This window comes from Sciurus carolinensis, chromosome 11 (assembly GCF_902686445.1).
Source record: "Sciurus carolinensis chromosome 11, mSciCar1.2, whole genome shotgun sequence".
Lineage (NCBI taxonomy): Eukaryota > Metazoa > Chordata > Mammalia > Rodentia > Sciuridae > Sciurus > Sciurus carolinensis.
Genome location: NC_062223.1, coordinates 114,325,955 through 114,344,551, shown reverse-complemented (window position 1 = coordinate 114,344,551; position 18,597 = coordinate 114,325,955). Strand labels below are relative to the sequence as shown.

Sequence of the window (18,597 nt, the reverse complement as noted above, 5' to 3'; positions counted from 1 at the left end):
TGATTTTATTTTATTTTATTTTTTATGATGCCAAGGATCAAACCCAGGACCTTGTGCATGCTAGACAGTCCCTCTACCACTGAGTGACACCCTCAGTGTCAATCTGATTTTAAATGACAAATTTTAATTCCAGGTCAAAGACAAATCATTTCAATTAAAGGAAATGCTGATAAAGCCTGAAACAATTTTAAAAGGAAGTAATAAATATAAGTTTTAAAATAATTGTTTTCAAGGTCAATGGGTGCTACTAAGTCTGAAAGAAAGACAAGGAAGCAGAAAAAATTTATAGACAGGGATTAAGGAAGTTGGAAGTCAATTTACATTAGAAAGTCACTGAGATAATATGAATCTCAGGGTCACTATTTACTCAAGTTCTTCTGCTCCTCGTATTTAAGGCAAGAGAATTGGAGGCATGTGAGATGACATATACGCTGGTGACTTCACCTTAAAATAAATGATCATCCCTGCGTCCTTTAGGTGCTTAGCTGCTCAGTTCCTTAAAGTCCATGGTGGGCTGCATGGAATCACTTTCCTGTGCGAAGCGCAAGCTGACCACCACGGACGGCTGCTGGGAGACAGTAGGGGCAGCAGTAGGGGCAGCTGGGAGAGCCAAGATTTCCTCTGGGAGTAACTTCTCCAAGGATAACCAGGAGGCATAAACGCTTCACGTGTTCCCGTGTTTTACTTTCTGCTTTGTTTCCTCGAGTGTTTGTTTTTGTTGTCTGTCCTAGGATCCTCATCATGAAAACAACTCTGACAAATCGCAAATCGCTGTGGCTACTGCTGCTTATATTAGCCTTCTTGATCACTTTTACAGTTCTCCCAAAGTCCAGGAAGGTAGGAATTGCTTTCTTATTGTGTTTGCAAAAGCATATTTTTACATGATATCTCATCTTTTCTAGGAAAGTCCAAACAACAAGACCTAAAGAATGTAGTAGGGGAGTTTCAAAGACTTGCACGTAAGAAGCAGAGTGTCTGAAAAATCATTAAGCAGCATGTGAAAGGGTGACACTGTGTGTGTTTACTCACAGACCTTGTTCCTTTGTTGCTTATTTATGCATCACAACTATCTTTTCACATTTAACTATCTTTTCACCTTCTTTAACACAACATCTGAAGAACAATATATTTTTATTTTTTTACAGTAAAATTATCTGCCTTTTTACTTTGAAGAGAAATATTTCCCATCTCCAACATCAGACTATTTGTCTAAATATTCTACTGAAACTTTTAAAAGTTGCTTTTGAAGATCTAAAATCAGCATATTATAGCGATACAGTCACCTCAATGTTTATAGCTTCATGCATCATAATAGACGAATTGCAGAATCAACTCACATGTTCATCAATAGATGAATGGATTAAGAAAATATGATATATATACACATGGAGTCTTACTCAGCCATAATGAAGAATGAAATAATGGCATTTGCCATTGTGTAGTATGGATACAAGGAAATTGCCAGTAAATGATGGAAATAGGGAAAAATCATGCTAAGTGAAACAGACTTAGAAAAACAAGGGTTGAATGTTTTCTCTCATATGTGGAAGCTAGAGCACAGCAAAGGAAAGAAAGCCATTAGGGAGGAGATGGGACATCATAAAGACACAAGGAAAATCAGTGGAGTAGAAGAAGGAGATCAAGGGTGAAGGTGGAAGGGAAAGAGGAAGATAAATAGAATGAATGTAATAACATGGTATGTTCGTTCATATATAAAGGTGCCAAAGGGAATTTTGCTTTTATATATATGTAGAAGAAAGGAAGTTTAGTAGACAAGAGGAGGGAGTACAGGGGGAGGGAAGAGGGGAGATCAAAGGGGGTGGAGATTGAAATCAAATTCCTTGCATGTGTGATTTTGTGTAAGTGAACCCAAATACTATGTATAATAATAATGCTCTAATAAAAATGTTTTTTTTAACATTTAAGCTTTAAATGCACATGCTTTATTGTGTTTGGATTTCTTCCTGTTGTTCTTTTTTTTCCATATAGATAGCCGCCTCCTTTTATTTACTGTAGTCCTTCTTTCCAGTGCATGCCACTTTGTATCTCAAATGGTCCAACAAGTGAAGGTCCCTTTCAGGGCTCTTGTTCTATTCCATTGACCAATCTGTCTTCCTTGTGCCAATACTACATTGCTAGTACTAATTAAGCTTCATAAATAGCCTTGCTTTGAAGGTGATGTTACAACTGTTTTTTCCACTTCAGAAAGTTCTTGGCCTATTGTGATCTTCATTCTTGTGCATTTTAGAGCCAGCCTATCAAATCTGCAGAAGAACCCTATTTGAGTTTTATAACCTTGACCTCAACTTACATATGTCCAATTGGAAGAATTGATATGTTTATATTTTTCTATTGAGCAACATCAAATAACTGTTTATTTAGGTCTTCTTTAAATCTTTCAGTAAATCTTACAGTTCTTGCCTACAGGTCTTGTACATTTTCTATTAGATTTATTCCTAGTTACTTTATAATTATATGTTGCTACAATATTTTTTGTATATGCTGTTCTTTTAAAAATGAGACTAGTTGCTTATTGATGGTGTAGAGGAATGCAATTCACTTTTGCATATTGAACAGCAAAATTTTAACTTTCCAGGATCTGTACTTGATTCATTAATGGCACCAGCATCTGTTTGAGAATGGAAAGTATATTTATACTAAAGCTTCCATCTTTTGCAGAACTCTTTATCTGTGTTTGGAGCTAGGATTTTCTTTCTTGATTTAATCTCATCTGTCTTTAATGTTTCTGGAGATTCCCCATTAATTCTGATTCAATTTAGGCATCTCTTTCTGTTTCCCAGAATAGAGATTTGTGAAGTTCTTTTCTGTCTTTTATAAGATTTTCACAGCAAGAAATTGAGACCACAATATGTACTTAGTCCTTCATCTTAAATCAGGCTTTTTATGTTTTATTTCTACCATAATTTGTAAGCACAGAAAATTATTCTACCACTCTAAAATCACTTACTTTTATATGAAGACTGTAATAATATATAAATATCTGATTATGTGGTATGATGGTTCAAATATCTTACTATGAAAATGTTGTTTAAATCCTCTGGGTTCTTGCTCATTTCTTCATATAGCTCACACAGCAATTACTGAGAGAGATTATTAAATTTCTAATTATGGTTGTGGATTTTTTCCATTTTCTCTTTACTTTGTCAAAGTTTGCTTCATTTATAAGTATGTGTATATAAGTGTATACACATGTATGATTGCTATGGTTTCTGACAAATTGATCCTTCTATTATGATGAAACAGTCATCTTTATTCTAATGATACTCTTTGTTCCTTATATGGCCTATTACTGTCTACATGGAATATGGCATATTACTTTACACCTGAGTGGTATTCCTTGTAGAAAGCAAATGATTGTTCTTGCTTTTTTATTTCTGCCTTTTGGTGAGGCATGCAGTCCACTATATTCAATGGAATTATTAAAATGAGAGGATTTAGATCTATCACTGTACTATTATTTTCTGTTTGGTTCTTCTAATTTTGTTGTTGTTGTTCCTCTGTTTTCCTTCACCTGCCTTATTTTGAGTTTTACTGAAATTTTGTATATGTTCCTTTTGTTTTTATATTGCATTTTCATTAGTTTCTCTAAGAATTATATCACACTTCTTAACTTTTAGAATTATTAATATATTATTTCATGTAATCTGTAATAACCTTCCAGCCACTTAGACCTATTTACATCTGATCCTATTCTTTTATCTATAGTTGTCATATTATTAAAAATTTATAATCTTTAATTTCCTAAATAAATATAGGTACTTCAAAGAAATAGAGAGAAATAGTCTTTCATATTTATCTACATATTTCCTGCATCTGGTGCTGAGTAGCTGAGTTTCCTTCAGCCTAAAGAACTCCAGTCGGCACTTAAAATGCAAGTCCTGTGCTGTCCTTTATCTCAGGGACCAACATCCCTCCAATTCCTTTCTGCTTGTATCCACTCTCCACTGCTTTCAGAGAGTTGTTTTTTAAATATATATATTTATATTTGTTCAAAGTTTATTATTAGCAGCTACAGGAGAATTGGTCCAGCACAAATTACTCTACCTTTATTGGAAATCCCTATTAATGATTAATAGTAATGATCCAGCCTACTACTATTTTATTTTATTATTTGACATGTTTTTAACAAAAAATCTTTAGTCATCAAATAGAGGTAGTAATAATGAACACTTAGCATGTGCCAGTATCATTCCTAATGCTTCACATGTTATTTATTCCATCCATCCTCTCGGTAACAATATAAGGTGTTTATTTTGTATGACCTGATACACAGATGATAAAACTGATTCAAGAGAGGTTAAGAACGTGACCTAAACTGCATAGCTAGCCAGTGGGGAAAAGCCAAACTTCCATCAAAGGCAAATGTCTCTAAAAAGTAGCTACCAACTATTGTGAGCATACAGTAAGACTAGAATTCTCATGCACTTCTGGTCTGGATGGAAAAGGGAGCAACTTTTTTAACAATTTCACAGTATGTGTCAAATCCTTTAACAATGTTCACTACATTTTACTAATTATTCTATTTCTGAAATTCTTGGCAAATTTCTTGAATTGCAAAGAATCACTTGCAACAGGAGGCATTCTTTATAGTATTAAATATATGATTAAAAAAACTGAAAGCAAGAAATATCCAAAAAGGTAAAAACAGGTAAAATATTAGGCTATATCCATAGGATGGAATATTATAGGACTTTGACATAAGGTTGAGAGGTTTTGATGTCACTGCTTAAAAGTCAAAATATAATGGTAAATAGTTATTTACTATCATGCAAAGCAATATACAAGGAATGAGAAATTCACCAAAATTTTAACAGTAATTATCAATTGTTGGCATGATTATGGGCTGATTTTATTTCCTATACACTTTCAGAAGTCTCTTAATTCTTAATAATATATTGGTATTTTCTTATGATTAGAAAATAAACATTCTATAAATCTATTTTTCTGTATCTCCTGTGTTAGAGAAAAAAATCTGAAAAAACACTAAAAATAACAGAAAGTTCAAGCAAAGTATAAAAGATGAAACAGAAATAATGACATTTTACATAAAAGCCCATGCATCTTAAATACTCCTTATTTTTAAATGAATATTTGTCAAATGAAAACTGTATATATTTGCATGACATGGTTTGAAATATATATACATCATGGAATAACTAAATCAAGCTAATTAACATTAACATTACCTCATTAATTTTTATTTTGGTGGTGGTGACACTATTTCAAATCTACTTTCTAAGCAATTTTTTTTTTTGCTTTTGTTTTAAATTTTGTTTTGTTGGGGTATTTGGGGGGCATTGATGGTACTAGGGAACAAACCCAGGTCCTCACACATGGTAGGCAAGACTCCACACCTGAGCTATGGTTCCAGCCTCAGCAATTTTCAAGAATGCAAATGCATTGTTATTAACTGTTATCACTAGGTTAGACAATATATTTCTTGAACTTATTTTTTCTAAGTGAAATTTTGTGACCACCATCATTTGCGTTTGTATCTATAAATCATTCTGTAGACCAATGTCAAGGAGCTTTTCTCCTGTGTTTTCTTTTGGTAGTTTTTCACTTTCAGATGTTACATTTAACTTTTTAATTCATTTTGCGTTGATTTCTATATAAAGTGTGATGTACGGGTATAATTACATTCTTCTGCATGTGGATATCCAGTTGTCCCAATGCTATTTTTAAAGAAACTGTTATTTTCCCATTGTATGTTCTTGATACCTTTTATAAAAATCAAAGGACTGGAAATACATATATTTATTTCTGGGCTCTCTGTTCTGTTGGTCTATGAATCTGTTTTATGACAGTACCATACTGTTTTGATTACTAGACCTTTGTTAGGTATTTTGAAGTCAAGTACTATGACCTCTAGCTTTTTTTCTTTTTGTTAAAGATAGCCTTGGTTATTCAGGATCTTGTGATTCCATGTAAATTTTAGGATTAATTTTTTTTCCATTAAAAATGTCATTTGTTTTTTGATAGGAATTGCATTGAATTTGCAGATTGCTTTGGATAGTGTGGATGTTTTAACACTATTAATTCTTCCCGTCCATGAATATGGAGTATTTTTCCATTTATTTGTGTCTTCTTCAGTTTCTTTCATCAATGTTTTGTAGTCCTCAGTGTACAAGTCTTTCACCTCCTTGGTTAAATTTACTCCTAAATATTTTATTTGATCTTATTTTATTTTGCATAGCTGAGATCTCCTTGATTTTGTGTAAATGAGATCTCCTCTTGATTTTTTTCAGATAATTTGTTGTTAGAGTACAGAAGCACTACTGGTTTCTGTGTGTTGATTTTATATCCTGTAACATCACTAATCTTGTTTATTCATTCTAGCAGGGTTTGGGCAGAATCTTTAGGAGTTTCTCTTTAAAAGATTATGTCATTTGCAAACAGGGACAATTTAACTTTCTCCTTTCCAATCTGGATGCCTTGTATGTCTTTCTCTTGCCTAAATTGATCTGACTACAACTTCCAGTATCATGTTGACCAGAAGTGGTAATAGTGTTCCCTGATGTTCAAGGAAAACTTTCAACTATTCAGCATAGAGTGTGTTAGCTGTGGACTTGTTGTGCGTAGGCTTTATTATGTTGAGGTACAATGCTTCTATAACTAACTCTTTGAGAAGAGGTGGAGCAGAAGGATTGCAAGTTGGAGGCCAACCTCAGCTACACAGCAAGAAACTACCTAAAAATTTAAAAAGGAATGAGAATGTATCTTAGTGGCAGCACTCCTGGGTTCGACCCCCCAACACACACACAAAGATATTAACAAGATTTTTCTGCATCTATGGAGATGATCATGTGGCTTTTGCCCTTCATTGTGTTAATGTGTTGTATCATTGTATTAAATTTATAGATTTGCCTGTTGAATCATCCTTGAATCCCTGAAAGTGATCCCATTGGATCATAGTGAATGATCCTTTAAAAGTACTGGTGAATTCAGTTTGCTAGTGTATGTTAAGAATATTTTCATTTATGTTCATTAGGAATATTGACCTGTAATTTTCTTTATTCTAGTGTCTTTATCTGGCTTTTGTTTCAGTGTAAGATGGCCTCATGAAAAGAGTTTAGAAGTATTCACTCCTCTTCAATTTTTTGAAATATCTTGAGACATATTGGTATTAGTTCTTCTTTAGATGTTTGGTATAATTTAGCAGTGAAGACTTCAGACCCTGGGCTTTTCTTTGATGTGAGGCTATTCATTAGTGATTCAATCTTCTTACTCATTATTGGTCCAATCATATCTTCTATTTCTTCATGATTCAGTCTTGGTAGGTGTTATGTGTGTGGGGACTTATCCATTTCCTCCAAGTTATCCACTTTGTTGCATATATTCATAGTGGTCTTTTGTGGTCTTTGTATTTCTGTGCTATCAGCTGTAATGTATACTTTTTTCATTTCTGAATTTATTTATTTATATCTTCTCTTATTTTTCTTAGTCTACCTAATAATTTGTATTTTTAAAAAGCCATCACTTTTTATTTCATTTCTATTTCATTTATCTGCTCTGATCTTTATTATGTCCTTCTTCAATTAACTTTGGGTTTACTTTGTTCTTGTTTTTCTAGTTCCTTGAAGTATAACATTAGGTTGGTTATTTGATGTATTTATTACTATAAAACTCCTAATTAGAATTGTTTTTGCTGCATCCCTTAGTTTTGGTATACTATGGGTACATTGTAATTTATCTGAAAATATATTTTTAATTTTATTGTGTGTAAGTGTGTGTGGTGCTAGGGATTGGATCTTGGGCCTTATACATGCTAAGCAGATGCTCTGCCACTGAACTACTTTCCACTCTTTATTCCTTTTTAATTTCTTCTTTGACCTATTGACTGTTCAGAAATATATATTCAATTTTCATGTATTTGTGAATTTTCTGAAATTCCTTCCATTATTGATTTCTAGTTTCATAACATTGTGGTTGACCAGATACTTGATATAATTTTAATCTTAAGATTTGTTATGTTCCCTAACATGATCTAGCATGTAGAATATCCTGAGTGCACATGAGAAGAGTGTGTATTCTGTTGCTATTGCTCTCTTTGTGTCCATTTTCAAGAAATGGATTTTACCATTCCTTCATTTTCAATCTGTGTGTGTTCTTACAGGTGAAGTCTCTTGTGGGCAGCATTTAGTTGTCCTTTTTTTTATCTATTCAATAATGCTATCTCCTTTGGAAAATTTAATTTAATTATATTACGATAGGTAATTATAGGTAAAGACTTACTGTGCTGTTTTCCTGTTGTTTTGTGGAGTGTTTATTCCTTTCTTCTATGCTTGCTTTCTTCCTTTGTGACTAGAGATTTTCTCTAGTGGTATGCTTCAATTCCTTACTTTTTATCTTTTACGTATTCATTAGAAATGCATTCTTTATGGTTACCTTGAGACATTCAAAAAACTCTAATAGTTCTAATACCATATTTTAAGTTAACAGCTTAAGTTTCATCACATGAAAAAAATCTACTTTTATACCATCCACATTTTAAACTTATGATGTCACACTACATCCTTTTATGTTCTGTATCCTTTAACAGACTAGTTTAGCCATTGTTATTTTAATTCTTTTGCTATTTAACCTTCATAATGAAGATGTGAGTGATTTCCTCATCATCATTACTCTATCAGAGGATTCGGATTCTGACTTTATACTTATACAAACGTATTTTTTAAATGAGCATTATGCTTTTGCACATTTCATGTTATTAATGGCATTTTTTCTTTCAGCTTAGAGAACTACCATTATCATTTCTTTTAAGACAGAAATGATAGTGATGAACAGATTGGATTTGTTTATCTGAGATTAAATATTTCTGACTAAATTTTAGTTTTAATATGAAAATAATAGGACAATAAGCATTCATTCACTACAGTTAAAAACATTTTCTCATTTGATCTTCATAGTTGGCCTGCAAGGTAGATTTTACAACCACCATTTACGAAAGAAGATCCTAGGACTCATTGGGGTTAAATGGTTCTTCCAGAATTGATGAACCAATGAAAACAATAGTAATGCTAACATAGTATCAAAAGTATATTTATTGTTTATGACACAAATATGAACACAAAATCTGTGTCAGTTAATTTTAGTACCTCTCATTATTCCATAAAAGACAAAAGTGACATTAAAAAGGAACATCTTTGATGTTCTCTATTCCATTTCTTGTCATTTGAGATATGGACTACTCTCAAGTTACCTACCTCCCTCCATCATTGGAATTTGATCACAGAGTCCTCATTCCCTGGAGCATCTCTGAATCCAGCAACATTACTAACCGAGACTGAGCTGCGAACAAAGGAGATCCTGGAGAAACTCAACCAGTTGATCCCGCCCAGACCCTTCACCCACGTGAACACCACCACCAGCGCCAGACACAGCACAGTCTCCATCCTCAACCCCAGACACACGTACTGCCGGGGGGACCAGCTGGACATCCTGTTGGAGGCCAGGGACCACCTGGGACGAAGGAAGGAATATGGAGGGGACTTCCTGAGGGCCAGGATGTCCTCCCCAGCCCTGAAGGCAGGCGCCTCAGGAAAGGTGACAGACTTCAACAATGGCACCTACCTTGTCAGCTTCACTCTGTTCTGGGAGGGCCGTGTTTCCCTGTCTCTCCTGCTCATCCACCCCAGTGAAGGGGTGTCGGCCCTCTGGAGGGCAAGGAACCAAGGCTATGACAGGGTGATCTTCACAGGCCAGTTTGTTAATGGCACCACCCAGGTCCTCTCTGAATGTGGTCTGGTCCTAAACACAAGGGCTGAATTGTGTCAGTACCTGGATGCTCGCGACCAAGAGGCCTTCTACTGCGTGAGGCCTCAGCATGTTCCCTGTGCTGCACTCACTCACATGCACTCCAAGAACAAGGAAGTTTCTTATCTTAGCAAACAGGAAAGGACCATTTTTATAAGGTAAATAATTATTGCTGAAGATACCAGGGCAATATGTGAATTTGTCCTATATGTTGGTCCAGAGGAAGGTCCTGTAAGCACATCAACTTATGTACTCTTTAAGAACAGTCATTTGGGAGAGGATCTGTGAATTCGTTTGGGGGTCAGAGTTCATTCTCCAGAAACCCCCAAGCTTTTATAATCCTTGTCAATGAAATGAAAAATGCAGGCATGATGACAACCAAAAGAGAATGGGAAACATGTGGGTGCTCTAATATATTCTTTCTGCATCTTGCTAAGTCTTTGCACTCCTTTTGGTTACCTGGATCTCATGGAATAATAGGCAAAGAAATGGAGATTCATATACTGGCCTGAATCAAGGGTACCATATTTGACTAATCACTAAGAATAACAGAAACACTGGATGATCTGCCTTCTTGAGTATTCCCTGATTTGAGGCCACCAGCAGATTCATTTCTATACTTGTCTTTTGCAGGTCAAATGTGGGTGTGGAGATTATGGAAAACTTCACTGTGATTAGAGTCTCCAAATGCAACAGTAAGTGCTCCTGTGTTCATGGATGGTGCTTAGTACTAGACCCACTTAAAAGCTTTCCTCATTCTACTGGACTTGCTCATAGTTTTAGTTTCATAAGCACAATGCTCACTTATATTTCTAAGGTGAGTCAAGGTACTGTATACTAAGTGAATTATTGGAATCACTGGGATGTCACATGCCTGTTTCAGTAACTATCTCTCATCATTAACCTCCCATCAGGTTAACAGATCACCTGCCCATCTCACACACTAACCTACAAGCTGTGAAACTCTCTTCTAACTCTTTCCTAGGTCCTCTCCTACAACACCACCCTTCTCCTCATCACGTCCATCACCATTTCCTGCATCACTTCTAGTCCAATAATCATCATCTAGAGCTTTCCAATCGGCTACCTGGGAGTTTGGTTACTATTATTATGTCCTCTGATCTCTCACCTTTCAAACAACTTTAATATACAAAGTAGAATTTCCACATTTATACTTACCAGTTTCTCTTTAATTTATTTGACTCAAAACAGCCTAGGAAAACTCCATCTAAAATGATTTAAGGTAACATCTTTTATATCTCTGGCAGTGTGGCATTAAATATTTGCTAATTGCTAACATACTTGTCCACATTGAAGTATAAATATGTACCTTATTGTATAAATGCAATTTTTCACCCCACATATATATGAATAAACCTATACCAGTCATAAAAATACTAATGTACTCCATCTAAATGAACAATCAGTGCCCCAAACCTGTCACCTCACTATTATAGCCACCTCAGACCCTTCATGAGCCAACTAGAAGGTGAAAACCAGGCCCTTCATGGACCTTCAGGACTCTCTCCAGCATACAAACACACTCAAACAGATTGGAAGTTTCTAAAGTTGTCATTATTTTTCATATGATCTTGAATTTAACTCAATGAATTTATAGATTTTTTGGTGGATTTTAGCACACTGTGACAGTGAAAAACTTAAGGAAAAAGTGAAATAAATGATAATATGCATGATTTTTCGTAACTCTAGAAAAATGAATGACATTTTTTTATAGAAAGACTGACAAATACTTAAATTTTAACAGAGGGTAATTTTCTTTTCTGGGAGAAAACTATTATATGCTATTATAATGAACATTAATGATACAATTAGGAAACTCACATCAGAGAATTTTTCTCTGAAAAATAGATATTCCACAGGAGCATATTTCTGTAAGGCTCTTCTACTATGACCACCATCTTATTGCCCCTATTGAGAGGACACTTAGAAAAGACAAAAATTTCTTTAGAAATACTGGTGGATAATTTGATGTTTTAGAAGGTAACTTCTTGCTGATTATTGCAGAAGACCCGGATTCACTGAAAGAGAAATGCAAGCTTGGAATGACATCCACAGTCCCCAGTGGGCATGTCTGGAAAGGAACATGGAATCCTGTCTCCTGTAGATTGACTCCAGTCAAAATGGATGAGTGCCTGAGAGGAAAATTCATACATCTATTGGGAGATTCCACCATCCGTCAATGGATCGAATACTTCAAAGCCAGTATCAACTGTATGATTCAGTCTAAGCTTTTATTTATATTTCTTTCAGAAACTTCTCTTGCCTTTCAAGGAAAGGGAGAAATGTAGGAAATACCATGTCTTTATCATATTTCTTCATCACAATACATCAAAAATTTTCACAGGACATAGATATCTTTCCTTTTCAAGAAAACATTGATCTGAATGGAAGGGAGCCAGTGTAGAAAAGTATATATTACCTCCTTGCCTATGAAAAATTCACACTTCGTGAAGTATAGAAAATTACTGATGGAGCTAAAGATGATTTAATAAATTAAATTGTCTATTTTCTATAATTAGTGTGAAGATTATGGGTGTGAACTCTAGATCCAAATGTCCTGGGTTCAAAATCTGACTTCAGATCCTATATGAGTAACTTGGACCAGTTACATAAACATTCTGTCCCTCAGTTTATTCATCTGTCACCTACAGATGAAAAAAAACTGCGAACCTGGTAAAGTGAGGTAATATTGATGGTGCATTTGGAATATTATCTGTGAAGAGGTAAGGTTTTTATGTAAACTATCATCATTATTATCATTACCTGATAGTATGACAGATGCAGGAGGAAGGAAAAATTTATATCACATTGGCACGGGGCTTAAAAACACTGGATTTAGTGTCTAACAGACACTAGACTCAAGCACTTAGAAAAAAAATCACCTTGGACCTCTTATGTTTTCTGCCCCATTTTCCTCATACATCCAATAAAATGGTGTTTGTTTTGAGAATGAAATCAGGTAATGGATATAAAGAATTCAACACTTTGCAAGGCACATTAGCACATAGGTCCCTCAAAACTACAGAAATTGCAATTATCATTAGTTAATGACAGAGTTGAGTACAGAATACAGATGGAAGAATCGTAGTCCAGTTGCTGTATTTACAAAACCAAGAGTATACCAACAATAACTCAAAATCCACTAATAGATCTTGGTGATCTCACCTAGAATACCACCACTACTTGCCTACATATGTCCCTGGGTCCAGTTCCTTTTACTTAGAACTGCGCAATCATGGTGGCTCCATCCCGGTCTTCCAGATATGAAGCCACTCAGCACCTCCGAGTTAGCAAGAAAGCTGATCCTCTTAATAAAAGGGGAAATTTTGTAGAACCTGGATTTCAAGTTTTAAGAAATCCCAACAGAGGGGGTAGTTTTCAGTCCTTACCTCTGGGAAATGACAAAACTCCTTGGGACCTCAGTTTCCTCAACTACAAAAGCAAAGGTCTAGTGATGACCTTCAGCATCACATTCTACAATGGTGGGTCTTTAAGTTCTACATAGTACTGCAGTACTGATTTACCTACCTTCCTAGCTTATCTTGGAAGTTGCAGTAGGAAAACATCTCTTGTATGTTTTGTTTGAAGTTGAACTTTATGGGCAGAGTATACTTTGAAAGAGAAAACTGAAATAGGTTGGAAGCAGATTGAAGAAAATCATTCTGCCATTTTCCACCAACCAATCCTCCAGTATGTCTGTTTCCTAACCACTGAGTTAAGACTTCAAATTTATCTCTTTACTTCTCAGGTAGAACATGCGACAAAGTATTAGTAATCATTTAATACACAGTTCACACTGACATTTTAGCTATTAATCAGTTGGCCTTAATATTCAGATAAAGATGTAATTGAGATGCTGAAAAATGATAGGACTTCATCTTATTCTACTCAGGCTATGATTATTTCCAGAAGTGTCAAGATCAGGTAGGCTAGTTTCACAAGAAGTGATGGGAACTTCCTGTTAAAGGCTGATTCTTTATAAGCTGTGTAGTCTTCAGTTGGTGATTTGCTTTCTTGGTTTTTTTTTTTTTCCTATGACATGACAATTAAATACATAAATGAGGGACGTTGACATGAGTGACTGCCTCAATCTAAGTGAATGCTTTGTAAACTGTGAATGACTTCACAAACAAATAGTAATACTACTATTATTAAAGATGATATACTCGGGACAATTTCATACTTCTGGAAGGAAACACAGAAGTTTAGAATACAATCTCGGACTTCAGGGAGTTGGCAAGTATTTGGATAAATAGGTTTATTTGTGTTTCTTAATGCAAATAACATTAGTTACTCTCTCCATCTTCAAATGAGTTTAATCTAGAGTAAGCACGTTTTACAAAAATAATACTTACACAACTAACCGCATCATCCTGCAATGCAGTGTTACCAGTGCCTCACCACCCATTCGGTGGGATGGTTCTGCAGGAGGACATGCATAATCTATAACATATGTATAACATTTTTCATTCTTCAAATAAATTTTGAAAGTGTCCCCTCCGTCAAACCTATAATAAATTAGACATGATTAGCTTATTTACATCTAATCACCAAATCTTTTCTCTTGTATTTATGAATGACAGTCATTTTAGTGTATTATAGTTATACATAATATTGGGTTTGTTTTAACATAATTATGCAAGCATGAAATATAATTTGCTCCAGTTCCTTCTCTGCTCCCTCCCCCTATTACCTTTCCTCTATTCTACTGATCTTCTATTTATTTATGCTTTTTTTTTAAAGTAGTGTGTTTTGGATACATAAAGGTGAAATTCACTATGGTATATGTACCTAGGAAAGTTTGGTAAGATTCATTACACCATTCCTCCCTTTTCCAGTCCCTTCTCCCTTCCACTCAATCCCTTTCCTCTATTCCACTGATCTCTCATCTATTTTCATGAGATTCCCACTTCCCTGCTTTTCCCACTTATTTTGGTCTAACTTTCACATATGAGAGAAAATGTTTGATCCTTGACTGTCTGGGTCTAGCATATTTCACTTAGCATGATGTTCTCCATTTTTATCCGTTTACCATGACTTGTCAATCCTTATAACTTTATTCTCCTTTCATTTTGGAATTGCCTATTTGTCTTCAGCGCTGAAGTCAGTGGATCTGCATGACTATGGAAAACTGCAACATCAGCTAGCTGTGGACTTGGATAGGAATATCAATATCCAGTGGCAAAAACATGGTTACCCCTTGATTGGATCATCTGCTTATTCGGTCAAAGATATCGAGTACATGGCCCGAGTCATTGACAGAACTGGAGGAGAAAAAAATACTGTCATAGTTATTTCTCTGGGCCAGCATTTCAGACCCTTTCCCATTGATGTTTTCATCCGAAGGGCCCTCAATGTGCACAAAGCTATTCAGCGACTCCTTCTGAGAAGCCCAGATACTACAGTCATTATTAAGACAGAAAACATCAGGGAGATGCACAATGACATGGAAAGATTTAGTGACTTTCATGGTTACATTCAATACCTTGTCATGACGGACATTTTCCAGGATCTCAATGTGAGCATCATTGATACCTGGGATATCACAATTGCATATGGCACAAATAATGTGCACCCACCTCCGTATGTAGTTGGAAATCAAATTAATATATTCTTAAACTATATTTGCTAGATAGCATGTATCTCTGAAATTCATTCATTTAGACAATGATCCATTGAGTATCTGCTAGCCTGTCAGGTGTTGTTTTTGTCTCAGAACTCCCAGTTCGCTGAGAAGATAGTCTGCACTGTGACTGATACAGATCCACCAGTTCAGCCAAGTAAGCTATTTCTACTGTGGAATTTCACTTACAAATGAAACTAAGAATAGTCATGAAAAGTTCCTACCCTCTTCCATCAGAGTCATGCTGCTCTTCACCAATGGGAAGTTAAGACACCAATGAGTAAAAGCTCTTCTCTCTGGTACATAAAATCTACCAAGTGACTGTAAAATAAACAGTTGGAGAAAGAAGTCTCATTTCATTATTTCTACTACTGTAGAGAGATGCAAGCTGGTTTCCAAATGAGGACTTAAGTCTTACAAGGCAGTTCTCCCACAGCTCTAGGGTCCTGGGATCCCAAAACTCTAACTTTTCTCTCCTTATAGGAACTCACACTGAGAGACTCTAATTTACCCTATAGTATTTAGCATCAAGGAATATCGGGATATCACAGATGAAAGTCCAATATGCTGGGATTGAAGGATCTGAGTCTTAGTCTTATTACGGTCAGTAATTTTAAGACTGAATAAGTCACTTCAGCTCTCTGAGCAACAGTTTCTCAAATGAAGGGATCAGTCTAAAATTTATGATCTTAAGACCTAACTGTGTGATTCTGGGATAGGAGACAGGAGAGGTAACTGGTTGCCTGGATACAGGTTCCACACCCACTAATTCAGCCTGAGCATCAGTCACTCTGACCTATGTGTGTATTGCACTTCTGGGTGAGCTTCTACCTTGGAAACAAGCTCCCCTACGTAAAACACGTTCGAAATCAACATCGGTTCCTATAACTTAAACAGCAAAGTTAACATTTTAATCACTCTCATTTGCATTTTAATAGGCCTTCCCAAATAGTGACCAAAAAGGAGTGACAGATATGAGAATATCAGTTGAATAGGACAATTTAATTATCATAAAATAATTTTGGGGCTGGGGTTGTAGCTCAATGGTAGAGTGCTTACCTAGCATGTGAGGTACTGGGTTCAATTCTCAGCACCATATATAAATGAATAAATAAAATAAAAGTCCATCAACAACTAAAAAAAATTTTTAAAAATAATAATAATTTGGCAACATATTCTTTCTTAATTTTATACCAAGAGCTCCAAACTACTCTTGCTGTATCTGGGAAAAAGCAGATATAATAAAACATCTTAAGCCAGTTTATCCAGTTTTCTTTGGGAAGGGGATAATACAGCTTATATTCATTTGTCAATGAACTGAAGTTTGCAGTTCAGTTCCCAGATCATCAGAAATATTTTTGGAATCCTTATCAGGTACCAGATACCATTCTAACTTTGAGCATACAGGGGTCAAGATGTCATGTGAAATATCTTCCATCAAAGACTTTGCATTCTTTTTAAGGGGAAGGATAAAAAAAAAAAAAAAACAGAACAACAAAGAAAGATAATAATTATTATGGAAGAATTCCAAAATTCATAGTAAAACTATAACAAAACAAAGCATTAGGCAGGGTAATGTGATAGAGTACTGTGTGGTGGTGATGGAGGTGACAAGTTAGTTAGGAAAGCACTTCAAGTGGTATCAAAATCATGAACAGGTCAGGTGTGATGGTACACACCCATAATCTCAGTCAAGGTCTTCTCCTGGGTAAGAGAAATACAAGAGAGGAGAAAAGTTAGGTGAAAAGCATGGAAAACAAAACATGAAGTGACAGCCTGTCTTCTAACAAGGACAGGCTGGTTTTGAGTTTGACATGGCTTGAAGTTAAACTATTTTCCTCAGAACCAACCAGCAGTGGTACCCAGAGCTCCATGGAGAGCAAGCATGGAGAGTCACTCAGCTAACATCTAGTTGAAGAGAGAGAAAATACGTTAAAAAAATACCTCTTTATGGCTGATGATATTTCTTTGCCTTGTATCATATGTGACATTGGGTGGAAAATGTCCAAATGTGCCACAGGAATTCAGAATATGGGAGACATCAGAATGGCCTAGAATTGTGCTGAAAAGCTTTCTAAAGAGATGGGTTCTAAACTGGCGGTAGACCATTGAGTTTGGATAGATGCAGGGGCAACCCAACCCAGGTGGGCAGTTGGATCTCATAAAGTCTAAAAAGCAAGAACTCTGTGTTTTTGAATATATGTGTATCCTTACAGTATGCATTATATGTATATTTCAATTCACATGGAGAATGTGGTAATAAAGATTTCTCATGTTTATTGCCTTCTTCACTTACATGCAATAACCCTCCATGTTGTCATTAAACCCACTGAGGGGCTTCTGTTGCTGGGCAGTGTCTCCCAGTACATGTCCCCTGCATTTTTCTCAGCCATTTCATACTAATGCATATTTAAGTCGAGCCAATTCCCTACAACTACACACAATACACAATCAAAAAAAATAAAATTTTGTATGTGATTCTTTATGGATCTAACCAACAAATCCTCTGTAACACTCAAATTGGATTGCTTCAACTAAGGACTACACAGAACTTACAAAAAAGAAAAGAAGGAAAACAGAGAACAGTCCAACTGCTTTCAAAATGACTGCATTAATTTGTACTCTTACCAACAGTGCAACAGAATTGTGTTAAAACTATAATCTACATTATGACCCAGTTGGATTTCAACCAGCAGTGGTAGCATCGTTCAGCTTTAGAAAATATATTAATGCAATTCACCACATTTAAAGATATAAGTAAAAGGAATCAGACAACTACATCGGTGAATCAGGAAAAGATGATTTTGACAGTAACCCCATTTCCTTCCATTGATAAGAAAACATTCTGCAAACTGTTTTTCAGAAGAGAACTTCTTCAACCCAACCGAAGGCATACAACAGAAGGCACACAACATCATGCACTACAATGTCACATATTTAATAAAAGATCACGAAAGACTGAAACTAACAGTGGGAACATGATGAAGGTGTCTAGAATGGCCACTTCTAATCATCTTTGTTCTGGATGTTTGCCGACATGAAAGCACCATAAAAACACAGCATTGGTATTCCTATATATCGGCCACAAGAGTCTATTTAGAAAATTAAATAAAAATAAAATGAAACACAATATTATAACATAAAAATATTCTATAGTATGAATATATACACATATG

The 18,597-nt window shown here is 35.3% G+C and overlaps 1 protein-coding gene across 3 annotated transcripts; it reads left to right on the top strand.

Annotated features, from left to right (window-relative positions):
- The first annotated feature begins 741 nt into the window (after window positions 1-741).
- On the top strand, window positions 742-15,442 carry LOC124960357 (NXPE family member 4-like). Of its 3 annotated transcripts, none has more exons than XM_047519089.1 (5): window positions 742-837; window positions 9,202-9,935; window positions 10,411-10,472; window positions 11,806-12,009; window positions 14,895-15,442. In XM_047519089.1, the coding sequence occupies exons 1-5, from the start codon at window positions 742-744 to the stop codon at window positions 15,428-15,430; spliced, it is 1,632 nt and encodes a 543-aa protein (XP_047375045.1). In that variant the 3' UTR covers window positions 15,431-15,442. The 3 variants fall into 3 exon arrangements, with proteins under 3 accessions (XP_047375045.1, XP_047375044.1, XP_047375046.1); XM_047519088.1 differs by having other exon boundaries at window positions 11,803-12,009; XM_047519090.1 differs by lacking the exon at window positions 742-837 and having other exon boundaries at window positions 9,527-9,567; window positions 11,803-12,009.
- Window positions 15,443-18,597: the final 3,155 nt, after the last annotated feature.